Genomic DNA, 26612 nt, shown 5'->3' with positions numbered 1-26612 from the left:
TGGTGTCTGGGAAAGGTCAGCCCCGTGTATCCCCATAGAAATGGGTGTGTTTGCACGAGCGTGTGTGTAAGGCAGGGGCCAAATACACTTAGTCCTTGAGTTATGACCACAAGCCATTTGTCTGGAATGGTATAGGTTTACGGCCACAATGGAGCCCAAAATTTATGATGCTAAGCAAGTTTTTCAGTGAGTTTTTCTCCATTTTACGACCCTTCTTGTCACCGTTGTTAAGTGAATCACAACAGTTGTTAAGTGAGTAGTGGGGTTATTAAGTGGATCTGGCATTCCCGATGGTCTGTGCTTGTCAGGAGGTTGCAGAAGGGGATCACATGACCCCGGGAGACTGCGACCGTCATAAATATGAGTCAGTTGCCAAGCATCCAAATATTGATCACGTGATCATGGGAGGATGCTGGGACGGTCATCACTGTGAAAAACAGTTGTAAGTCATTTTTTTAGTGTGCCTTGAATGGTCACTAAATGAACTGTTGTACATTGAGGACTACCTGTGCATGCTGGTTTCTAAACATCTGAATTTTGATCACGGGACCCCGGGAATGCGGCGATGGTCGTAGGTGTAAGACTCTTTTTTCCAGTGCTGTTGTAATTCCGATGCAAATGGTCATAAGTCGAGGAGTACATGTCATCCTTAAAGGGCTACCGATTCGCTCCCCGTGCCTCCGTGGGCTGTGCTCTCTGCGAAGACAAGGGTCCCAGCAGTTTTTTCGGTTCGCCTCTTTGCAAAGTTGGGCAACCCTCCGCTCAGGAACTCTTTGCAACCTCGAAGTCAAACCCCAGAAAAGAGCTAGCTATGAATCTTTGTTCCCATTTCTTTTTCATGGGGACCCACCCACGTTGGAGATAGATAGGTAGGAAGGTAGGTAGGTAGGTAGGTAGGTAGGTAGGTAGGTAGGTAGATAGATAGATAGATAGATAGATAGATAGATAGATAGATAGATAGATAGATAGATAGATAGATAGATAGATAATGATGGATAGATAAATACACGGTAAACAGAGAGAGAGAGAGAGATGATAGATAAATACATGGTAGACAGAGACAGACAGACAGACAGCTAGATAGATAGATGATAGATAAATACATGATAGATAGATAATGATAGATAAATATATGGTAGACTGACAGACAGCTAGCTAGATAGATGATAGATAAATACATGGTAGACTGACAGACAGACAGACAGACAGATTGGTAGACAGACAGACAGACATAGACAAACAGAGACAGATAGATAGATAACAGACAGATAGATAGATAGATAGATAGATAATGATGGATAGATAAATACACGGTAAACAGAGAGAGAGAGAGAGAGATGATAGATAAATACATGGTAGACAGAGACAGACAGACAGACAGCTAGCTAGATAGATGATAGATAAATACATGATAGATAGATAATGATAGATAAATATATGGTAGACTGACAGACAGCTAGCTAGATAGATGATAGATAAATACATGGTAGACTGACAGACAGACAGACAGACAGACAGATTGGTAGACAGACAGACAGACAGACATAGACAAACAGAGACAGATAGATAGATAACAGACAGATAGATAGATAGATAGATAAATAGATAATGATGGATAGATAAATACACGGTAAACAGAGAGAGAGAGAGAGAGAGATGATGATAGATAAATACATGGTAGACAGAGACAGACAGACAGCTAGCTAGATAGATGATAGATAAATACATGATAGATAGATGTCAGACAGACAGACAGACAGATAGATAGATAATGATAGATAAATATATGGTAGACTGACAGACAGACAGCTAGCTAGATAGATGATAGATAAATACATGGTAGACTGACAGACAGACAGATAGATAGATGGTAGACAGACAGACAGACATAGACAAACAGAGACAGATAAATAGATGACAGACAGACAGACAGACAGACAGACAGATAGATAGATAGATAGATAGATAGATAGATAATGATGGATAGATAAATACACGGTAAACAGAGAGGGAGAGAGAGAGATGATGATAGATAAATACATGGTAGACAGACAGACAGACAGACAGACAGACAGATAGATAGATAAGGGGATCCTGCAGCCATGACTTGCACAGACCAATCCTTCGGCAGGTGCCGGGGGAACTTTCCCCTCCAGGGTCTGGGTTCGAGCAGTGCCAGCTGCTCCTTCCTTCGCTCCAAACATGTCTCCCATCTCTCTTTTCCTCTCTTCACCTTAAAACAGTTTGCTCAGTGACCATTCAAAGTTACCACAGCACTGAAAAAAGGGATTTAGGACTATTTTTCACACTTACGACCGTTGCAGCATCCCCATGTTCACGTGATCAGAATTCAGACACTTAGCAACTGACTCGTATTGATGACGGTCGCAGCATCCCGGGGTCACATGATCCCCTTTTGCAACCATCTGACAAGCAAAGTCAATGGGGGAAGCCGGATTCACTTAACAACCATGTTACTAACTTAAGACTTCAGTGATTCACTTAACAACTGTGGTAAAAAAAGGTCATAAATTCGGGCGAAGCTCACTTAATATCTCACTTAGCAAATGTTGGCCTCTGTTGTGATGTTAGTCAAGGACTACCTGTGCTCTTTTTTTCTTTCCCTTTCCTTTTCTTATTTTTCTAACTTTTATTTATTTTATAATAACAACAACAAAATTCAAAGACCTACAAATAGAAATAGAAATTCTGTGGCAAAAGCAAGCAAGGGTAGTACCAATAGTAATAGGCGCCTTGGGTGCAATCCCAAAACAACTGGAGCACCACTTGAACATAATTGGCATTGACAAATTAGCTATTAGTCAATTGCAAAAGGCGGCCTTACTAGGAACTGCTTCCATCCTGCGATGATACCTGTAATACCATCAAACATCCACATCTGCCTATCCCAGGTCCTGGGTAAGGACTCGATAGGTAGACAAAATGCCAAATCCAGTCTGAACATCTGGCTGACTGTGCGATGATCCATAATAATAATAAAATAAAATAAAATAAAAAATATAATATAATAAAATAATAAAATAAATAAAATAATAAAATAAATAAAATAAAAATAAAAAAGTTAGAAGGGACCTTGGTATATAAGACCTTCAAACCCCCTGCGCAGGCAGGAAGCCCTATATACCATTTTAATTTTAACATAATGAAACTTAATAAAAATCACACACACACACACACAAACTACAAATACCTGAACAAACCAGTTGTGCCTTTTGGATCCCACCCCAGGGCCGTGCCGGGAAGAAGGGGATGTGGGGCTGACCCAGAGCTCTCTTAAACGCCCTCCGTTTCCTTCCATTTCTTTAATAATAAGAGCCCTGGATATTAAAAATCGGGGTGGGAACTCAGCAAAATAGCCAGATAGGAGAAATTATTTCCTGTTATTTAAGTTTTGGGAGTGACACGAAAGGCACAACGACGCATTTAACACGACCCAGACCTTTTCCAAGCGCCGTTTTGGCCGTTGCCCAGAAAAAAATGTGATTTTTTTCTTTTCTTTTCTGAGCTGTATGAGGGACCCCCTCCATTTTATTTTTTAATTTTTTTCCCTGTCTCTTCCTTTTGATTTTAGCAGGATTGTTCCTGGACAGAGAACACAGAAAAAGGAACAACCCTACAGCAATTTATTTATTCCTGGTTTTTCCTTCTCATCCGCCCATCCCAGGGGGTGTTTTCGTTGGCAGAGAGTTTGATGGAGTAGCCGGTCACCCTTGGAGATGGGGGGGGTCTCTTTACTTGTTTTTGGGGGGCCACCATGATAGGAAGGGATTCCACCGGTGTGGAGGAGACAGCATCGTTTCGGTTATTGCTGGATTTTACACCATACAAGTGCTCCTCAACTTACGACTGTTCGTTTAGCAACTGTTTGAAGTTACGATGGCACTGAAAATAGGTACTTATAGCCGGTCCTCTCGCTTCTGATTTTCGTCAGAAGGTCACAAAAGGGGATCACATGACCCCGGGACCCTGCAATGCCGTCATAAATACGAGTCAGTTGTGTCCAAATTTTGCTCACGTGACCATGGGGTGAGCACGCAACGGTAATAAGCGTGAAAACAATCATGTCACTTTTTTCAGTCCTATTGTAACTTCGAACGGTCACTAAATGAATGCTTGTACGTTGAGGTTTACAAGCTTGAAAATAGAATCTGTTTTACATATATTTCTGAAGCTGTTTTTCAAACTTGGCCCCTTTAAGATGGGTGGATTTCCACTCCCAGAATTCCCCAGCCAGGGGGTTGGGCTAGATGACCTCCAGCATCCCTGGAATAGAATCTTAAGATTCTCTGGGTGTTTGGAATGTGTTACATACCCAGCAAACTGGAGACCCTTATAAATTTAATAAAATAATACATATTTCTATAGGTAGTCCTCGACTTACGACTATTCATTTAGTGACTGTTTGAAATGGCACTGAAAAAGGTGGCTTATAACCAGTCCTCACACTTATGACCATTCCAACATCCCTGTGGTGACATGATCAAATTTCAGAGGCTTGGCAACCGATTCGTATTTATGACGGTCGCAGTGCTCCAGGGTCACATGATCCCCTTTTGCGACTTTCTGACAAGAAAGTCCACAGGGAAGGCAGATTCACTTAACGACTGTGTGACTTACTTAACAACAGCAATGATTCACTTAACAACAGTGGCAAGAAAGGCCGTAAAATGAGGCAAAACTCACCTAACAACTTTTTCACAGAAACATTTGGGCTCAATTGTGGTCGTAAGTTGAGGACTACTTATAAATGTTAACTTTTATTTTTATTAACTTGGCAAGAATCCATTTTGGGAGCCAATCTTTGTCCAACTGTGCAAACTGAACCTGAAATGTTTTTGCCTCTTCTGTCTTAATGAGTGTTTTGTCTGCTGGAAATTCTAACTTTCGCTCTGGAATATGTAGTTAGCTGCTCTCCAGACCAAACATTTGACTTTTGCTTCCCTGCTATTTTGCATCGCTCTGTCTAAAACGATCTGAAACGTTGTGGTTTTGCAGTCCGTTGCCGTTCTCTCTGGGTGTGTGGCTTGGCAAAGCTCCCCCAAATTATCTCAGTTTTTTGGGGGGGAAGCAATTTCTCAAGGTTTCCCAACAGAGGCTTGCAAGAGTTCTGAAAGCTACAAAACAGTGGACATTTTCTGTACTTTACTTAAAGCAGTGGTTCTCAACCTTTTTAATGCTGTGACCCCCCAACCAGTCGTAAGTTGAGGACTACTCACCGGTCGTAAGTCGAGGACTACTCAACTGGTGCAGCACCGTTTGCAGAATGGGACTTTTGGCGGGCTCAGCAGGGCAGAGACAGCCTGGACAATTCCTATTGGCTTTTGAAAGCCAATAGAATTAGACTCTATTCAAGAGAGGCTATTCTATTGGCTTTCAAAAGCCAATAGAATAAAAGGGAGTAGCACAGCTAAGGAAAAGGGGAAAAAAATGGCGGACTGCGTTGTTTGGCGACCCCCGTGAAATGGTCGTTCGACCCCAAATGGGGTCCCGACCCACAGGTGGAGAACCACTGACTTAAAGGAATCCATTTGTGTGTCTTTTCATGACATATGCTGTTTGTGGTCTTCATCGTGGACCTACGACCACAATTAAGCCCAAAATTTCTGTTACTAAGCAAGGCACTTGTTACATTGGTCGTGTATGATTTCACAACTATTTTGTTTTAAATAAGATAAGATAAAATAACCTTTATTGTCATTTTTTTTACTGTGGGCACAACGGCACACATCAAAAATGAAATTTAGTTGCCCGCTCTCAAAGTGAAACACATACATGACACAGACCTAAACATACTATGAACAACATATGTACAGACCCACATCCCTACATATACGTAGCAATAATGGATGTTAAGCAAATCTCTACAGTCGTTAAGTGAATCATGCAGTTGTTAAGCGAATCTGGTTTCCCCCCTCCCATTGACTTTGCTTGTCATAAGTCAGCTGGGATGGTCACAAATGATCCCGGGACGCTGCAGCCATCTTAAATACATCCCTTCCAACTTTATTATTATTATTATTATTAAATATTGATAACGTAAACATGGGGATGCTGCAGTGGTCGTAAGTGTGAGGGCTGGTCATAAGTCACTTGTTTCAGTACTGTTGTAACTTTGAACAGGGATGTTGCAATGGTCGTAAGTGTAAGGACATGTCATAAGTCACTTGTTTCAGTGCTGTTGTGACTTTGAACAGGGATGTTGCAACGGTCGTAAATGTGAGGACATAAGCCATAAGTCACTTGTTTCAGTGCTGTTGTAACTTTGAACAGGGATGTTGCAATGGTCGTAAGTGTGAGGACATAAATCATAAGTCACTTGTTTCAGTGCTGTTGTGACTTTGAACAGGGATGTTGCAACGGTCGTAAATGTGAGGACATAAGTCATAAGTCACTTGTTTCAGTGCTGTTGTAACTTTGAACAGGGATGTTACAATGGTCGTAAGTGTGAGGACATAAATCATAAGTCACTTGTTTCAGTGCTGTTGTGACTTTGAACAGGGATGTTGCAATGGTCATAAGTGTGAGGACATAAGTCATAAGTCACTTGTTTCAGTGCTGTTGTGACTTTGAACAGTTTTACTTTGAGTTTTATTTCTGGTTTCCAGCAAAAGAGGGTTCATAGTGGTTTGCTTAATGACCGCCGTGTTCAGTTAAAGACTGCTGCAGAAAAAGTTTCATAAAATAGGTGGATGACCCATTTTACGACCACCCTTGGTTAGAACTGTAATTGCCAGGCTCAGTTACAGTCATATCACCAGAGTCACTGACAATCAGGGAGCAAATTAATTTAGTACAGGTAGTCCATAAAAAACCATATTTATGATCGTTCTCACACTGAACGGCTGTTGCAGCATTCTCACAGTCCCGTGATCAAAATTCAGACATTTGACAGTTGACTCATAATTATGACCGTTGCAATGTCCCGGGTTCAAGTGATCCCCTTTCCCCTTCTGACAAGCAAAATCAATGACTCACTTAACAACTGCAGTGATTCACTTAACAACTGTGGCAAGAAAGGTTGTAAAATGGGGCAAAACTCACTGAACAACTATCTCACTTAACAGCAGAAATTTTGGGCTCCGTTGTTAGTTGAGGACGACCTGAAGTTAGTTTGGCCCATTCCTTGCATAACAGGAGGCTTTTGAAATAAATAAACACTGCCAGGAGTCAGCCTGTAGTTGTGGTGGCATCTAAATGCGACAGTAAATAAATAAATCTCGGCTGGATGTTTCTAAGAACAGCAAACAAAGTCTGGGTCAAAAAAAGGAAGTTTTTTTCAGACAAAAACTTTGAACGTGGCTGAACTCATAACGCGAGGAAGATCTGGCTTATAAAAACAATACAGGTAATATCCATTTGGAGATTTTTCAAAATTACAACGGCACTGATTTATGACTATTTTCACCCTTACGACCGTTGCAGCCTCCCCATCATCACGTGATTAAAATTCAGAAGTTCGGCAACTGATTCATATTTATGACAGGCACAGTGTCCTGAGGTCAGGTGATCCTCTTTTGTGACCTTCTGACAAGCAACGTCAATGGGGCAGTCGGATTCACTTAACGACCGTGTGACTAAATTAACCACTGCAGTGATTCACTTAACGCAGTGGTTCTCCACCTGTGGATCGGGACCCCATTTGGGGTCGAACGACCATTTCACGGGGGTCGCCAAACAACGCAGTCCGCCATTTTTTCCCCCTTTTCCTTAGCTGTGCTACTCCCTTTTATTCGATTGGCTTTTGAAAGCCAATAGAATAGACTCTCTTGAATAGAGTCTAATTTATTGGCTTTCAAAAGCCAATAGGAATTGTCCAGGCTGTCTCTGCCCTGCTGAGCCCGCCAAAAGTCCCATTCTGCAAACGGTGCTGCACCAGTTGAGTAGTCCTCGACTTACGACCGGTCGAGTAGTCCTCGACTTACGACCGGTTTGGGGTTGCGGCATTAAAAAGGTTGAGAACCACTGACTTAACGTGACAGGTCTTAAAATGTCTTAAAATGTCACTTCACAAATGTCTCACTTAGCAATGGAAATTTGGTGGAATAGCCGTAGGTTGAGGTCTACCTGTAATATTATCCAGCACGTGTTTGTATCTCCCAAAAGACCAAAAATATAAATTTTCCGAGCCGTTTGTTCGGTTTTGAAGCATCTTCCATGTTGTCTTCCTCCCCAGAGCAACACTTCGGTTATTTTAATGTCCCGCTGAGTGGCATAGGCGGGCTGCAGATGATCGATAGGCCAACTGAGTCACTTTCGGATCGCTGGCCTGGGGGGGGGGGTCTAATGTGACTGGCCCAGATCGGTCAGTCAGTGTAAATCGATTAAATTGAGCTTGCTGGTCTTAATTAACGCTTTATTCTCCAGGATATTCTATCCCGCTTCTATTTCTACCTTTTATTCCCCCTACTTGAAAAACTGGGGGCTAATGAGCAGATATGATGCTAATGATCGTGATTACTAGTGGTGATTATAATTAATGACAACGATCCGTTTGACTTGTATCCTTTTTCATTCTGACGAGATAAATCCTGGTTCCTTTTCTGCAGTTTACATACAGCTGCATAACCCGAAAGCAAATAGGTCGATTGGCATGTATATATTTTTAAAATATGTTCTTGATCTGGGTGGGTTGTGTTATTTTTGGTGCCAAAGGCCTCGCGGTCCTCGACTTATGACTGCAACGGAGTCCAACATTTCTGTTGTTAAGCAAATGAATTTCGTTTTACAATTTTTTTGCCACGGCTGTTAAGCGAATCACTTTGGTTGTTAAGTGAGTCACACGGTCGTTAAGCGAATCTGGCTTTCCCCCCATTGAGTTTGCTTGTTGGAATGTCGCAAAAGGGGATTGCGTGACCCCCTCCAACTACCACAGATGCAAGTCAGTTGCCTGAATTTTGATCAGAGGGGATGCTGCAACGGTCCAAAGTGTGAAAAACAGTCGTAAGTCACTTTTTTGAGTGCCTCTGTAACTTTGAACAGTCGCTAAACAAATGGTCGTAAGTTGAGGATTACTTGGGTGTCTGAAAGAGGGAATGGCATTTAGAGGAACTTCCAAATTCAGAGGCAGTATATCTGAAAACGCCAGTTTGTTGAGAAATACAGGGAGTCTTCAGCTTACGACCACAACTGTTCGGTTACTAAGCAAGGCAGTTGTTAAGTGAGTTGCACCTGACTTTAAAAGCTGTTTTGCCACTGTTGTTAAGTGAATTGTGGCAGTTGTAAAGAGAATCACACGGTCGTTAAGCGAATCCGGCTTCCCCCATTGACTGCTTGTCGGGAGCTGACTGGGAAGGTTGCAAAAGGTGGTCAGGTCACACACACACACACGCACACACACACACACACACACACACACACATACCAGGATGCTGCAACAGTTGGGAGAAAAACCAGCCTTAACACGCTTTTTAAAATGTCGTCGTAACTTTGAACAGTCACTAAATGAATGGTTGTAAGCCGAGGACTACTTGTCGTAATGAACTGCTGCTGTTTTGGTACTCCAGAATTATCTCTTTGGCTCCGGTTGTTCTCTGGGCTGAAAAGGCAGGTGGATAAGCGCCAGAGAGAAACTGAGTCAGAGCCTTCCTGCACAGTGCATTCTCGAGTTACCTACACTCTCCCCCCAGTCCAACCAGTTGCATACTGGGAAGGTTGGTCATTTAAAACCAGTTTGTTCCTTCTTTCCTTCCCTCGCACCTTTTTTTTCCTTCCTTCCTTCCCTCTCACCTTTCCTTCCTTCTGTCTCTCCTTCCTTCCTTCCTACCTTCCCTTTTCCACCCTTCCTTCTTTCCTTCCCTCCCTCTTCCATTTCTTCCTTCCTTCCTTCCCTCCTTCCTTCCTTCCTTCCTTCCTAACTTCTTTTTTCTCTCTTCTTCCTTCTTACCTTCCCTTTCCACCCTTCCTTCTTTCCTTTCCTTTCCTTTCCTTTCCTTCCCTTTTCCTTCCTTCCTTCCTTCCTTCCTTCCTTCCTTCCTTCCTTCCTTTTTTTCTTTCTTTCTTTCTCCTTCCTTCCTACCTTCTCTTTCTACCCCTTCCTTCTTTCCTTCCCTCCCTCTTCCATTCTTTCCTTCCTTCCTTCTTTTTCCTCTCTCCCTTTTTCTTTTCTTTCGTCTTCCTCTTTTCTTTTCATCTATCTTTCCTCTTCCTCCTTACACTCTCCTCTTTCCCTTCCCCTTCCTCTTTTTCCTCTCTCCCTCTCTCATTCCTTCCTTTCCTCCTTCTCTCCCTTTCACGTTTCCATCCCTCCTTCTTTGCTTTCTTTCCTTCCTTCAGCTGAAGCTCACCATCCTGGCGTATGCTGCTAGAAGCTCCACTCTTTTCAGGGCCCTTGAAACTTCCAATGGTCATTAAACGAACGGTTGTATGTCGAGGATTCCCTGTAATAGTAATAGTAGTAAAGTTGGAAGGGACCTTGGAGGTCGTGTAGTCCAACCCCCTGCTCAGGCAGGAAACCCTACACCATTTCGGACAAATGGCTGTCCAGTCTCTTCTTAAAAACTTCCAGTGTTGGAGCACTCACAACTTCTGGAGACAGGTTGTTCCACTGGTTAATTGTTCTAACTGTCAGGAAGTTTCTCCTTAGTTCTAGGTTGCTTCTCTCCTTGATTAGTTTCCACCCGTTGCTTCTTGTCCTGCCTTCAGGTGCTTTGGAAAATAGCTTAATTCCCTCTTCTTTATGGCAGCCCCTGAGATATTGGAATACTGCTATCATGTCCCCCCTTGTCCTTCTCTTCGTTAAACTAGATATACCCAATTCTAGCAACCGTTCCTTATATGTTTTAGCCTCCAGTCCCCTAATCATCTTTGTTGCTCTTCTCTGCACTCTTTCTAGAGTCTCAACATCTTTTTTACATCGTGTAACAGAATAATAGTGTTACCAGTACCGCTTGGTGAAATATCTCCTGTGCTACTTATCTCCCCATGTGCAGTCCTTGCAACTGCTGAAAAAAATACAACTTTGCAATTAATTCTTTTGCAGATTGTCTAGTCAGCCTCCTGCCCTGTCTTTTCTCTGCTTTTATCTCTGTCTTCCTTCCTTTAATCCTGTTTTTTATACAGTTCCTCTCTTTATTCCCAATTTCCTCCCTTCAGTTTCCGGAGCTAATGGTGCTTCCCGTCATGTGACCGTACAGAAAGTTCTCAACTTACAACAGTTTGTTTAGTGACCGTTTTTCACACTTACGACCATTGTAGCATTCCCCAGGGTCACATGATCAAAATTCAGACGCTTGGCAACTGACTCATATTTATGACGGTCACACTATCCCGGGGTCACGTGATCCCCTTTTGTGACCTTCTGACGAAGAAGGCCAGATTCGCTTAATGGCCATGTGGTTAATTTAACAACTGCAGTGATTCACTTAACCACTGTGGCAAGAAAAGTCGTAAAATGGGACAAAATTCGCTGAACAAATATCTCACATAGCGACATAAATTCTGGGCTGGATTGTGGTCGTATGTCAGGGACTAATTCTACCTGCTTCTTGCCACCGTTGTTAAGCGAATCACTGCAATTGTTAGGTTAGTAACACTGTCCTTAAGTGAATCCGGCTTCCCCATTGACTTTGCTTGTCAGAAGGTTGCAAAGGGGGATCACGTGACCCTGGGACGCTGCGACCGTCATAAATATGAGTCAGTTGCCAAGCGTTTGAATTTTGGTCACATGACCCTGGGGATGCTGCAATGGTCGTAAGTATGAAAAACAGCCATAAGTCACTTTTTTCAATGCCGCTGTAACTCAAACAGTTACTAAACAAATGGTCGTAAGTTGAGGACTACGTGTAATCACAAATTAGTCTTCATTGCAAGTTGGCCTGTTTCGGTACCTGGCATGCTGGCCTCTTGCTTGGCAACTCCTATGGGTTTTCTGCTTTATTTGTTTTTTTTTTTCATTTATTATTTTTCTTATAAATAACTCAAGGTGGCGAGCATAGCTAATATTCTTTTTTCTTGCTATTTTCTCCACAACAACAATCCTGTGAGGTTGGCTAGACTGAGAGGGAGAGACTGGCCCCAAATCATCCAGAACTAGAACTCACCGTCTCCTGTGATTGGCCAGAGTCAGCCAGCCAGCTTTCATGTCTAAGGTGGGACTAGAACTCACCATCTCCTAGTGATTGGCCCAAAGTCATCCAGCCGGCTTTCATGTCTAAGGTGGGATTAGAACTCACCGTCTCCTAGTGATTGGCCCAAAGTCATCCAGCCGGCTTTCATGTCTAAGGTGGGATTAGAACTCACCGTCTCCTAGTGATTGGCCCAAAGTCATCCAGCCGGCTTTCATGTCTAAGGTGGGATTAGAACTCACCGTCTCCTAGTGATTGGCCCAAAGTCATCCAGCCGGCTTTCATGTCTAAGTTGGGACTAGAACTCACCGTCTCCTAGTGATTGGCCCAAAGTTACCCAGAGACATACAACAAAGTCACCTGCAGAATTTGCTGATAACCTACGGAGGGAGGAAAGCAAGCTGAGCACAACTAAGAGGTTGGTTGAATTATAGAATCTTAGAGCTGGGAGGGACCTTTGAGGTCATCTAGTCCAGCCCCCTGCTGAAGCAGGAGACCCTAAACCATTCCAGACAAGTGGCTGTCCAGTCTCTTCTTAAAAGCTTCCTGTGATGGAGGGCGCACAGCTTCGGAGGCAAGTCTTTCCGTTGATTAATTGTTCTCACTGTCAGGTAAGACTTGCTGGGTGCCAGGAAAAAGAGGCAGCGGCTTTAATAAGCCTCCTCTTTAAAAGAGCTTTTCCAGCCATTTGAATCGCTTGCTAGTGGCTTGAGTAAACTCCCTTTTTACGACTCGGTAATTCTTTAACTCTGTTCGCTGGCGTGGCTTCCAAAATCTTTTTTCCTATTTTTTTTTTTTAAATGATGCACGTTCCCAATGTCCCCCTTATCATTTGGCAGGCCTCCCCTGTTCTCAAAGGAGTTTCCCCACCCCCACCCCACCCCTTGGCATTTCCACCCCCCCCCCAAAAAAATGCAACTTCTAAATTCATTCCAAAGGAAGCATAGCCAAATCTTGAAGGAAACCCTTTGTCTTTTGTTTGAAGAAGGACAGATAGTGGGTTTGTTTGGTTTTTTTTGTATTTGTTACCATGCAGAATTTCAGACATCCTGCTCCGGTCAGTTTCAAGTCTGTTTTTTTTTTTTCCTTCTTCTTGATCTGCTGAACATCAGGTACATCCATCACCAGGTGGACGGTGGGGTTTCCTCTGGGCCAAATTTTTGGCTTTGTTCGAACCTCTGTCCAGCTTTTTGGTGTTTCCTTTTATCCCAAAGGTTTCCACTGGGGCTTTGCCTGGACACGTGCTCCCCATATGGTTCTTATTAGTCATGCCTTCCTTCGTTCGAATCCGTTACCAGGGCCCAGACTGGCAGGCTTAAGTTTTGAGCTTAGTGGAGGGGAAGCAAAAAGCGGAAAGTTAACCAGAGGGTTTTTAAGGGAGGGTTAAGAAAAGGGGTTTGGATTCTTTCTTTCTTTCTTTCTTTCTTTCTTTCTTTCTTTCTTTCTTTCTTTCTTTCTTTCTTTCTTTCTTTCTTTCGTCTGTCTGTCTTTCTCTTTCTTTCTTTCTTTCTTTCTTTTTCTTTCTGTCTTTCTTTCTTTCTCTCCCCCTCTCTCTTTCTTTTCTTCTCTCCCCTTGCTTTCTTTCTTTCTTCCTTCCTTCCTTCCTTTCCTTCTTTCTTTCTTTCTCTTTCTTTCTTTCTTTCTTTCCCTCTTTTTTCTTCTCTCCCCTTGCTTTCTTCTTTCCTTCCCTCTTCTTCCTTTTCCTTCCTTCCTTCCTTCCTTTTTCTTTCTTTCTATCCCCTTCCTTTCTTCTCTCCCCTTTCTCCTTCCTTCCTTCTTTTTCTTTGTTCCTTCCTTCCTTTCTATCTTTCTTTTTTTCTTTCTTTCTCTCTCTCCTTCCTTTCCTTTCCTTTCCTTCCCTTCCCTTCCCTTCCCTTCCCTTTCCTTTCCCCTTTCCAGCAAAACCGATTCATTGAACTAAATCTTAAAGCTAGCCACCTTCCCTCCCTCCCTCCCTCCCTCCCTCCCTCCCTTCTCTCTTTTGATTGATACATTGACCAAATCCCTCTTGGAAATGCTCTGATTTGGAGGCTGTTCTGGATTGATGCCTTTTGGAGGAAGGTGGGAGAAGGCTGCTTCGCTGTCAGAAAGGCGGAGTTGAACGGGATGCATTTAAAAGTTTGCCAGAAAGTTTCCCGTCCAAACTGGCAAAGGATTCATTTTTTTTTTTTTTGCAAAGCACTGTGTATTTTTCATTTTTTGATGGGGAGACACATTTCCCCTGCAGATTTCTCTCCTTGAAGAACCAACTGGCTTGTGCTGAAGCATCATTTCATCTGTGAGTACTCGGTTCGTATTAATTTGATCCTCCCTTCCGTCTCCTGCTATCATTTTAGGAGGAATTTAAGAACCAGCTTTTTTTTTTAAACAGTTCTGCAATTCTTAAAATTGCCTTGGACTCTTAAGCTCGCCTTTCACAGGGCACAGGGTGTAATGGAATTCGTAGGTTCAAAATAGGTTTTTTTCCCCAGAAAGAAAAAAATTGTGATTTTTAAAAAAGGGTTCAAAATAGTTTCCCCCCCCAAAAAAAGCAAAGTCTTGTGGTTTTAAAAACTGCCATGTTGATAACAGTGTAAAGAGTGGGGATTGAATCTGTCAATGTATGCGGGTACTGCTTTGAATGTATTGCAATTTTTTATTTTTTATTTTTATTTTGCTAATATGAAAGTGTTCCTGCTCTCTTAAAAGACTCTTCTGAGTTTCTCTCTTGTGGTAGATCCAGAAGGAACCTGCTTGGACAAAGGTGGATGAGAAAATCCATGCCTAAGAAATCTTATTTTCTAGCATGATTCTTGCATCTTTTTCTTTCAATCATTCGATATTTTTGATGAGTTCAGTTCCTGGATATTTGCAAATGGAAGACTCCCAGCATCGATTAAAAAATTATGGAGCAATGAATTAAAACTTAAAATAAAAAGACTCTTATCAATTAAAAGTCATTGTGAGCAATGAATTAAAACTTAAAATAAAAAAGACTCTTATCAATTAAAAGTCATTGTGAGCAATGAATTAAAACTTAAAATAAAAAAGACTCTTATCAATTAAAAGTCATTGTGAGCAATGAATTAAAACTTAAAATAAAAAAGACTTATCAGTTAAAAGTCATTGTGAGCAATGAATTAAAACTTAAAATAAAAAAAGACTCTTATCAGTTAAAAGTCATTCTGAGCAATGAATTAAAACTTAAAATAAAAAAAGACTTATCAATTAAAAGTCATTCTGGAGCAGTAAATTAAAACTTAAAATAAAAAAGACTTATCAACTAAAGTCATTGTGAGCAATGAATTAAAACTTAAATGAGATGTTCTTTTAAAAAAATTGTTTGCTTCAGAATGATTCTTAATTGATAGATGGAATCTTTTTTTAATTGATCCCTCCAGAACTATTTTTAATTGTTAAATAAGGTCTGTTTTTAACATAAAAGTAATTGTTTGTTTCCAGAACTATTTTTAGCTGATAACATGGAGTCTTTTTAAAGTTTTAATTCATTGCTCCAGAATGAATTAAATGCTCGATTAAAAACAATTCTGGAGATTTCAATCCATTAAAAAAGATTTCCATCTATCAATTAAGAATCGTTCGGGAGCAATGTTATTTTTTAAAGACTCCACCTGTCAAAAAAAGCATTCAGAGGAAACTATTTAAATTTTTTAAAAGTACTCCATTTATCCATTTGCATATCTTTCTGGAGCAATCAATTAAAACTTTAAAAAAAGATTCCAACAGTAATTAATTCATTTTGCAGCAATAGAGCTTTCTTCTCTCTGTAATTGACTTGAAAGAAGCTACTAACAGATGTTTCCTAATAGTTCCATCACATCTGCAGGTGTTCCTTTCTTACGACGACAATTGAGCCCAAAATTGCTGCTGCTAAGCAAGACAGTTGTTAAGTGAGTTTTGCCCCATTTTACAATCTTTTTTTGGCACAGCTGTTAAGTGAATCACTGCAGTGGTTCAGTTGGTAACGTGGTTGTTAAGTGAATCCCCATTGACTTTGCTTGTCAGAATGTCACAAAAGGGGATCACGTGACCCTGGGACACTGCGGCCGTCATAAATATGAACCAGTCACCAAGCATCTGAATTTGATCACGTGACCAGGGGATGCTGCAAAGGTTGTGTGAAAAACGGTCCCAAGTCGCATTTACCAGTGCCGTTGTAACTTCAAACAGTCGCTAAATGAATTATTGTGAGGACTGCCTGTACCATATGCATATGAAAGACATCCAGAGGGAAAAGTAATACTTTGGGGTTTGGGAAATTATGGAGAACAATTAACCAATGGAACAGTCTGCCTTCTGGAATTGTGGGTGCTCCGTCATTGGAAGTTTTGAAAAAGAAACTGGACGTTTGTTTGCGTGGGATGAAATAAGGAGCCCTGTTTGAGCGGGGGTGGGGGGGTGGACTAATTCACCCTTGAATTTCATTTTGTTAGTTAGTGCCCAGTGTTCAAGTCTGTCCAGATCCTCCTGTATCTTAAGCCTGTCTTCTGGAGGGTTGGCTATTCCTGCCAGCTTGGTGTCGTCTGCAAATTTGATGAGTTCCCCATCTATCCCCTCATCCAAATCGTTGATGAAGATGTTGAAGAGCACTAGGCCCAGAACGGAGCCCTGAGGCACCCCACTACACACTTCCCTCCATGTAGATGTGGTTCCATTAAGGATGATGCGTTGACTGTGGTGAGTCAGCACAAATCCATCCAGTGGCAATGTGTGCTGCTTTGTCTCCCTGTCCACTCCCCTGTTCATTTTAAGCAGGCATTGTGTTAAAGCGTGCCTCCTTGTATTGTGGACCTCGGAGTCCTAGTAGACAATCACTTAAATATGAGCCAGCAGTGTGCGGCAGCTGCCAAAAAGGCCAACACAGTGCTAGGTTGCATTAACAGAGGGATAGAATCAAGATCACGTGAAGTATTAATACCACTCTTCAATGTCTTGGTAAGGCCACACTTGGAATACTGCATCCAGTTTTGGTCACCACGATGTAAAAAAGATGTTGAGACTCTAGAAAGAGTACAGAGAAGAGCAACAAAGATGATTAGGGGACTGGAGGCTAAAACATATAAGGAACGGTTGCTAGAATTGGGTATGTCTAGTTTAACGAAGAGAAGGACAAGGGGGGACATGATAGCAGTATTCCAATATCTCAGGGGCTGCCATAAAGAAGAGGGAATTAAGCTATTTTCCAAAGCACCTGAAGGCAGGACAAGAAGCAACGGGTGGAAACTAATCAAGGAGAGAAGCAACCTAGAACTAAGGAGAAACTTCCTGACAGTGAGAACAATTAATCAGTGGAACAGCTTGCCTCCAGAAGCAGTAAATGCTCCAACACTGGAAGTTTTTAAGAAGAGACTGGACAGCCATTTGTCCGAAATGGTGTAGGGTTTCCTGCCCGAGCAGGGGGTTGGACTAGATGACCTCCAAGGTCCCTTCCAACTTTACTACTACTATTATTATTATTATTTTTAAATGGGAAGCAATGTATAAATAAACGATGGGTGTTATCGTATCATTTAGCATTACAGGTGGTGTAAGTACTACAGCTTATGACCACCTTTGGGAGCAGAATTTCCGTTGTTAAGAAAGGCAGTTGTTGAGTGAGTCGTGTGACGTTCATAAGCGCAAGGACCGTTTGCAAGTCCCCCTTTTCAGTGCTGTTATAACTTTGAAACGGTTGCTAAACGAACGATTGGAGGTTGAGGACTACCTGAACAGGGCATCTGAGTTTCCTCCATGGTGAACCATAAGGCACATCTCAGCTCCTCCACTGACTCCATGGAGGTGCCCAAGAGCCATGCTTTTTCCGGCATGTTTTTTTCAACCTGCCCCTTCACTGTTCATCAACCTGTTGGTCTCCCATCCAACATCCAACCAGGTCCAACACTGCTTAACTTTCCAAGGTCAGGGCTGGTGAAATACTGCCACCCGGTGGCATAATTAGGATGCACTAAAAAAAAAGCTGTTGAAGGGGAATATACATCTCGCTGGATAACGTTGCAGGAATCAATTTGGGTCAGTCACCGGGACCAGAAGTTTAGTCTTCTGAGCTTACGGACTGGAGCCCATTTTCAGGCAACTTTTCTCTAGCAGAAATTCTCTGAAGGTGGACTCTGACACAAGTCCAAAAGCTCAGAAGACAGAACCAGATTGGATCCTGCAAAAAAGCCATTGATCACAGCAAAATGTTGAGCTGAAATTAACCTTAATTTGGGACCGGGCTGTGATTTAGGTAGTTCTCCCAGGTAGGTGGATATATTTGGGGCACACTGTATGGGACCGAAGGATTTTGCAGATGGGGGGGGGAGAAGAAAGAGGGAGGGAGGAGAAAGAAAAAGAAAGAGGAAGGGAGGGGAAGAGAGGAGGAAGGGAAAGTGGGGGAGAGGAGAGGGGAGATGTACATTGTACACAAATAGAGCAAATCCTGCTTTTTTCTAGCACTGATGATGTTCCCTAGTTGGTCATGAAACGTCTGCAAGAAAACCACCCAGCTCGGAGAGCACCAGGGACCCCCAGTCCTTCCTCCTCCTTCTCATGCCCCCCTCCCTTCTAGCACTGATGATGTTCCCTAGTTGGGTCATGAAATGTCTTCAAGAAAACGAACAAGCTCAGAGATCACCACAGTTCTCTTCCTCTTTTCTTCCTCATCCTCCTTCTCTCCTTCTTCTCTCTGCACATCCCACTCCCTTCTAGCACTGATGATGTTATCTAGTTGGGTCATGAAATGTCTGCAAGAAAATGAACAAGCTCAGAGGACAGCAAGGACCACACAGTCATTGTTCTCTTTCTCCTCTTTCTCCTCCTCCTCCTCCTCCTCCTCGTAAACCCCCCTCCCTTTTAGCACTATGTTATGTAGTTGGGTCACAAAACATCTTCAAAAAAACAACCATGCTCAGAGACCACCTAGAACTGCACAGAATTAATTATTTAATTAATGAGTCAACCAATAAATGAATGTTAGTGAATGAATGATTCGATGAATGAACGAACAAACGAATTCATATACTCCCATCTCCCCATTTTTATCTCGCAGGCCATAAATGATCAGCCCCTATGACCAACATGAGCTGGAGTTTCCTTACCCGCCTGCTGGAAGAAATTCACAACCACTCCACTTTTGTGGGGAAGATCTGGTTGACCGTCCTCATCGTCTTCCGCATCGTCCTGACAGCCGTGGGGGGCGAGTCCATCTATTCGGACGAGCAGAGCAAATTCACCTGTAACACCAAACAGCCGGGCTGCGACAATGTCTGCTATGATGCCTTCGCCCCGCTTTCCCATGTCCGCTTCTGGGTCTTCCAGATCATCATGATCTCCACCCCGTCTGTCATATACTTGGGCTACGCCATCCACCGGATCGCCAGGTCCTCAGAGGAGGAGAAAAAGAGATTCCGGAGCTTCAAAAAGAAGAAGAAGCAGTTTGTCCTCAACTGGCAGGCGTCCCATCATCTGGAAGATTCTTTGGGTGCCGAAGAAGAACCTATGATCTCTGAGGAGATGGTGGAGAACGAAGAGAAGGAGAAGACCAAGGAAGAGGAGGAGAAGAAGAAGGGGCAGAAACATGATGGCCGGAGACATATCCAAGAAGAAGGGCTGATGAAAATCTACGTCTTCCAACTTCTCACCAGAGCCTCCTTCGAAGTCTGCTTCCTGATAGGTCAATACATGCTCTACGGTTTCGAGGTGAGACCCTACTATCTCTGCACCCGCGATCCTTGTCCCCATAATGTTGACTGCTTTGTGTCCAGGCCCACGGAGAAGACCATCTTCCTCCTGGTGATGTATGTGGTCAGCTGCCTTTGTCTGTTGCTCAACCTGGCGGAGATGTGCCATCTGGGCATCGGTACCATCCGGGATGCCATTCGTGAACGGAAAATCCACAACGTCCGACAGCCACCGTACAATTATGCCGCCTACCCCAAAAACATCTCTTGCCCGCCTGAGTACAACCTGGTGGTCAAATCGGACAAATCGGCCAAGATCCCCAACAGCCTGATGGCCCAAGAACAGAACTTGGCCCATGTGGTCCAGGAGCAGCAGTGCACCAGTCCCGATGATAACATCCCTCCCGATTTGTCCATCCTCCATAAACAGTTACGGGTGGCTCAGGAGCAACTGGACATCGTGTTCCAGAGTTACAACGGCACTCAGGGACACAGCCAGCCCTCCAGAACCAGCAGCCCGGGCTCCAGTGGGTCTATGGCAGAGCAGAACAGGGCCAATATTGCGCAGGAGAAACACGGGACCAAGCCAAAAACCAGTTCGGAGAAAGACAGCGTCAACAGCAAAGATGGGAAAAACTCTGTATGGATTTAAGAAGGAGGAAGCAGGTCAAAGGATCTTACTATCTTGGTGGCTTTGCATCAGGAGATGGTGGGTATCTCTTCTTTGTTTACGAGGACAAGGCTAAAATGAGACGTCCACCAGTAGTCCACCAGAGGCCTTTTCTCAGTCCCTTGCTTGGTTGATTCCCATCTTTCGTTTTCCGGGTAAAGCAGAATCTTTGTGCTAGAAATCCGTGTGAGAGAGATCCGTCCTCAAAGTTCTTCCAGGGAAGATTCAAACCAGGTGCTGATGGCAAGATGGATCCTTTGACTAGAGGCTCCAGAAATCAGAAGAGACAGAATTAAATTCCTGTCAATAAAACTTTGGCCCAAAAGCCCAATTTCTCAACCTGTCTTGAGGGTTGAGGATCTCAGGTATAATCCACCTTTTGAAACCGATGGCATTTACCGCACTATCCTTCTTTATCTCTTTCTCGTCCTCCTTGCTTGTCCGAGTTTTCTACTTCTTCCTTCTGACAAGCTGCCTTTAAAAAAAAAAAAATCAACAAACCAACTCTTTTCTCTTTGTCATTTTGACATTCTCTTCCTACCGAGACAGGATTACTTCTCTCAATTTTGTGCCTGCCAAATAATTTAGTTTATGAGTGTTTTCTTTTGAATCTAGGACAGACTTGGGCTTGAGAAAGCTGCATTGGTTTTTTTTTTAATGTTTTTTACCATTTTTTTTTCTATTGGCAAAGTGAAGTCTCCTGTCCTATGATTATGGTAAAAGAGGGGACCTGGTTTAAATAAATGACATCCACTGTTCACGAAGAGTACCACTGTGTGTGGATAGTGGCCTGTTGTAGAGTTCTCCGTTTGGCATTCCCACCTGTGTTAAGCAATTGTGAGGACGAATCGTGTTGTCTCTTTCTTGGTGCATGGAAGATTTCTTTTGAGGGCTAAAATAACCCCGAACCGAATTAATTTCCAAGTCCCTGGTGGGATGGCAACATCTGGAGATGTTTCCGAAATGTCATAGTTCTGAACCGCGAGCCATATCCACCGAAAGTGAGATTTTAAAATTGAAAACCTCTGTAACTGCGACTAAAGATTAACTAACCCGCAATTTTGGCAGTGAGGTCACTGCAAAACAGTTTCTGGAAAGCAAATTCGGTCTTTTCCAAGAAAATGGAGTCTCCAGAAGAAGATCTACGTGAGAGAAAGAAGATCTGAAGCCAGTGTCTGGGTTGGCTTCAGCTACATCGTGCATTTGGCGATGGATGGTATTTTATTTTTATTTTATATTATCTTCTCTGCAGCTTCGCTAAGAAATGAGTTCCAGGAAATATGAAGGTGGTTTCATGAAGGATTGGGCCCCTTCAAAGATTGCAGAATGGGAAAAATGAATTGAGCCACTGTAAAGCAGGTTTTCTCAACCTTGACTGCTTGAGGATGGGTGGAGATCGACTTTAGCATGGCTGGCTGGGGAATTCTGGCAGTTGAAGTCCACCCATCTTAAAGTTGCCGGGGTTGAGAAAAATTTCTCTAGGGACTTTGAGCAATAGAAAAAGTCTTCACTGAATCCCTTTCACAAGGCAACTAGACTTTCTTGTTTTTCTTTTGAAGACGTTTCGCTTCTCATCCAAGAAGCTTCTTCAGCTCTGACTGGATGGTGGGGAGAATGGCAGGATTTATACTCCTTGCAGACAGCTGGTCATTTGCCTTTTTTGAGAGAGTCATTGAGGCTACCTGGAGGTTTATCTGTGTCCTCATGGAACGTTCTTATTATGCTTTGAAGACGTTTCGCTCCTCATCCCAGAAGCTTCTTCCGCTCTGACTGGATGGTGGGGAATGGAAGGATTTATACTCCTTGTAGACCGCTGGTCATTTGCCTTCTTTTAGAGAGTCGTTGAGGTCACTTTTTCGAAGATAGCAAAGTCTACACTTTGGACAGAGAGGACCGCTGGTTTAAAAGAGGGGTCAAAGAGGCCATCTAGGTCAAAACTGAACAGCCTTCTCTCAACAGGGGGATTTGACACCATGTATCTCCCGTCCACAACACAGTCCTTTCAGCAGTTCCAAGAAGGCTCCACATCCATTTGCACTACTCAGGTGACCCTGAGGACACAGATAAACCTCCAGGTGGCCTCAATGATCCTCTAAAAAAATGCAAATGACCGGCTGCAAGAAATATAAATCCTTCCATTTCCTACCATTCAGTCAGAGCTAAAGAAGCTTCTTGGATGAGAAGCGAAATGTCTTCAAAAGAAAAACAAGAAAGTCCAGTTGCCTCGTGAAAAAGCATCTTTGGGACAACCCTGAGCTGGATGACTGAGACGTCCACAGACGTCTTTATTGAATCTTTGTGGACAGAGATTATCTTAAAACAAGTTGGTCAGGGCTTGATTTGGACGAGACCGGGAATGAGATGTCCTCGCATCACGCCAAGATGCTGGTGGTGGTGAACCATTACCTCTTCTTCCATTCAGAAGTTCGGAGATGTTGTTGTATAGAGATAGATTGCTTCTCTAAATACTTGGCTGTTTCATTCTTCCATATGGGTTTACAAATATATATGGCCCGAGAACTGCTGTGATCCTTCAGACCAATATTCACTTAGTCTAGCCTTCTAGTCAGATATTCTGTTCCTCAGAATAAAGTAAAATGGAGGTTCTCCTTTGTGGCTGGCATAAATATTATGACTTGTAATAACCAAGAAATCTAAATGGAATTGAGATTTCCTCTTGATGACTTCGTGCAGCCATGTAGAACAGTGTTCCTCAACTTGGCAACTTGAAGATGTGGACTTCAACACCCAGAATTCCACAGCTGGAGAATTCTGGGAGTTGAAGTCCACTCCTGGTGGCTGGAGAGTTCTAGAAATTGAGGTCCAGATGTATTAAAGTTGTTGAAGTTGAGAAACAGAGGTGGAGAGAATAAGGAAGTGAGCTGGACAGAGATAGATCTGATCCATTACTAGACCCATGAGGGGAAAAACATGGCTGAAATCCAAAACGTGCAAGCAATACAGATACAAATGTGTGTAAGGGGAGGGGGAAGTTGTTATGCAAAATTTTTTTTCCCTATATGCTCATATTAGGCCGGTATTTACGAACCTTAGTAATGTGAAGACTTGTGGACTACAACTCCCAGAATTTTTCACACTGGCTAGGAAATTCTGGGAGTTGAAGTCTACACCTCTTCAAGCTGCCAATTATACTGATTTATTGCGTATAATTCAGTCATTTTTTGTTACTGTTTTCTTCCAGAATGTTTTGTGTCTCCTCGTGTAGCCTACATCTCTGAGGGGTTTTGGGTGGTCTCCCATTTTAAGTCCCCCATAATGAAGTTTGATCCTTCTTAGCTATTGAGATCAGCCAAGAGAGACTTAAGTGTACTGTTTATTTAATCTTCATAAACATAGGTTTATGTCAACTGGGAATTGTGGACCTTGAAGCCTAGGCAAGGGTTGGACTAGAAGACCTCAATAGTCTTTTCCAACCGTATTATTCTATGTTGGGGAAAAACAGCCTTAACGTTATTTTATCCACTGCCAAAACACAGGTCGCCTCTATTTTCATTCCATGAATTTGTAGGTTGCACAGAGTTAGCCCTCCAGATTGGTGTCTTTGATGTTCACCAGGATGTGAAGACCTCAGGAATGGAAAATGGTTGGAAGCATTGATCAATTGTGTGTGTGTGGGGGGTCTTCAATATGTTTTATGGGGTCCACAGCTTCATATGTGTCATGTATATAACGTGAAGTATCAGTACTGAGTCCTATTTGGTAATTTTCAGGAGATCCCATTAATTTGTAGATCATCAAGTTGCACCTTGAGATATGTTGAACACCTCAGGTACGATAAGAAGCAAGTGGCCTCAAGAAGACAAATCTGACCTGTTGCTACAAATGGGAACCCTAAATTGTATCTAGAACTCACCCCAAAGAAGAATAAGAAGGTTTGAATAAATAAGAATTAAGTTTTGAAGGAAAAATATTTTCTTCCAGCCGAACGAAGAAAAATCTATGTTTACAACTCTGCAGAGGGCAGAAACAGATCACCTTCACCCCTACACATCCCAAAATGAAGATTTAGTGATGGAGAATCAACTGAAAAAATATTTTGGAAACTCTGCTTTTGATGTCAGAGTTGAGAAACAAAAACATCTGCTGGGGGACAGGGGTGTCTCATTTTCAAAAAAACCAATTTTTGCTTTGAATAGATTGGTCCTGGGTGAAAAATATTAATTAAAAACAAGCCTATGTTTATGGACAAAAAAAAACAGAACTGTTCAAAATAAAGGGTTCATGAGTCCATTTTGGAAGGGGCTGAAACACCAATTCTGCAGTTTAGTTTGCTGAACTGATTGTTATTGTCGGATTGAAAAAAGACCACCAAGAAAGCTAGATTGCAGAGACCAACGTAGTGACGGTATTAAAAAAAAATTACAGAACTTACACTGACGGCGTTGTTGTCTTGACTTAGTATAAGTTGCGTTTTCATTTTCTTCACTGATCATCAGATGATATCCTTTTGCGAAAAGTCCTGGAAAAAAAATGCCAGGTTGGTGGAATTAACTGAATCATCTGTTCAAAACTAGAAAAACAAACAAACAGGACCATTTTGTTTAAGAAAGTGTGTAAAAATCAGCATTGTGTCTATTTAGACTGCTGGCAGGATAAAAAAAAAAAAATCTGGAATTTCTGGCCATATTTAAATCAATATGCCCAAAGTCGCCTTGAACCGTGAAATGGACAGCAAATAAATTTAATTATAATAATAATAATACATACATACATACCAAATAACTCAATTCCTGCGGTCTGCTATCCTTAATCTTTAGATGTTAAGGAGTTTTACGCCCAATGCGTGGGAAAACATCCTACATCAGAAGACAGAGCCAATTTTTTTTTGTGTGCAGTTTTGAAGACTCTTATATACCTGCAGTATTAAAAAAAAAAATTACCAGAAGATTATAATGCAAAAAAGGAGCTTTTTTTTATAATAAATGTTCTTGTCAGCAGCTGTGCCCCCCCAAACTGTAAGGATTTTAGTCTGCATGAGGTGGTTTTGAGACACCAGCATTTTTCCTCCATCTTTGAGCAGAGAAGACAAGATCAGTTCAACAAGCGCATAACCAAAGCCGACACACACACTGCCGTTTGCATTCCATTCTGCTGGGAAATACTTGAAATTAACTAAATAGCCATAACAAATCTATGCTGTTAACAGAATTTTGATTTTTATCTTTTTTTTTTTTTTTTTGGTCTTTTTTGTTGTGCATTTGCCAGTTGTGTAAGGAACCCATTTTGTCTGTGTTCACGTGACACGTTTAACCAACCCAGTTACAGAAAACCGCTATGTTCACACCTGCTTAAATTTGTCAATATGAACTTAGAGGAATTATTCTGGTTTTGAAGTGTGCAAATTCATCTGGTGAGATAATACATTCTGAGAATTGTCTGAGCTGAGAAAATGGATGAATTTGTTATATTAAATCTTTTTGTGTGTGTGTGAACGCAGCCAGAAAGTATGTCATTGGTCCCTAATATGTTTCATTGTCAATGCTATTTACAAATTGTATGTGGAATAATTACTTACAAACAGCAAACACTTTTGGATATTCAGTGTTCTGTACTAATAAAACAGAACGAAATGTTCCTTTTGTTTCATCATATTCCATATGTGATGGTGCATTTATTTAGGGGAAAGTTTTTTTCTAAGTGTCCCATAGAACCTGGTTTAGTAAACTTTCTCGGTTTACTGCATCTTGAACATCTCAGTAATTCTTTCATGCCGTCCTTAGGTCAAAAGAAATAACTTTATTTCACTGGAAATAAAAAGAAACTAAAAATTGAAAGAAACAAAACAAGATTTTCATTTCATTCTTATATAGCCACAACTGTTAACAGACTAACAGATAAAAGAGATAGATAGTGGCTTGGTTGGGTAGATAGATAGATAGATAGATAGATAGATAGATAGATAGATAGATAGACAGACAGACAGACAGACAGACAGACAGACAGTTTGATGATAGCTAGGTAGATGATAGATTATAGGCAGACAAATGATAGTGATATATATGTATACATATAAAGAGACAGACAAACATAGTTTGATGATAGGTAGGTAGACAGACAGACAGACAAATTCATGCACCTGTTGGGCAGTATGCAACTCTGGAATCAGAGCGGACACCGCACTCACTTTACAGGTAGTCCACAACATAGGACCACAGGGATCAGAATTTTCATTGTTAAGAC

General features: G+C 42.0%; 1 protein-coding gene across 8 annotated transcripts in view; it reads left to right on the top strand.

Moving 5' to 3' along the window:
• The window catches only part of GJC2 (gap junction protein gamma 2), a 57927-nt gene extending 31712 nt beyond the window's left edge, over window positions 1–26215 (top strand). For 6 of the 8 annotated variants that reach the window (XM_039365269.1, XM_039365265.1, XM_039365264.1 and 3 more), the window contains 2 exons: window positions 19111–21627; window positions 24143–26215. In XM_039365269.1, the coding sequence (XP_039221203.1) occupies window positions 19131–20393 (1263 nt within the window). In that variant the 5' untranslated portion in view covers window positions 19111–19130 and the 3' untranslated portion in view covers window positions 20394–21627; window positions 24143–26215. Of the gene's footprint in view, window positions 1–14094; window positions 14362–19110; window positions 21628–24142 lie in introns of those variants that run through there. The other 2 variants (XM_039365267.1, XM_039365271.1) reach the window with 2 other exon arrangements.
• The last annotated feature ends 397 nt before the right edge of the window (window positions 26216–26612 follow it).

This window comes from Crotalus tigris, unplaced genomic scaffold, assembly GCF_016545835.1.
Source record: "Crotalus tigris isolate CLP2741 ecotype Arizona unplaced genomic scaffold, ASM1654583v1 scf7180000020019.1302030, whole genome shotgun sequence".
Classification (NCBI taxonomy): Eukaryota; Metazoa; Chordata; class Lepidosauria; order Squamata; family Viperidae; genus Crotalus; species Crotalus tigris.
Note: the sequence above shows the minus strand (reverse complement) of the source record. Positions and strands in the feature narration are given on the sequence as shown.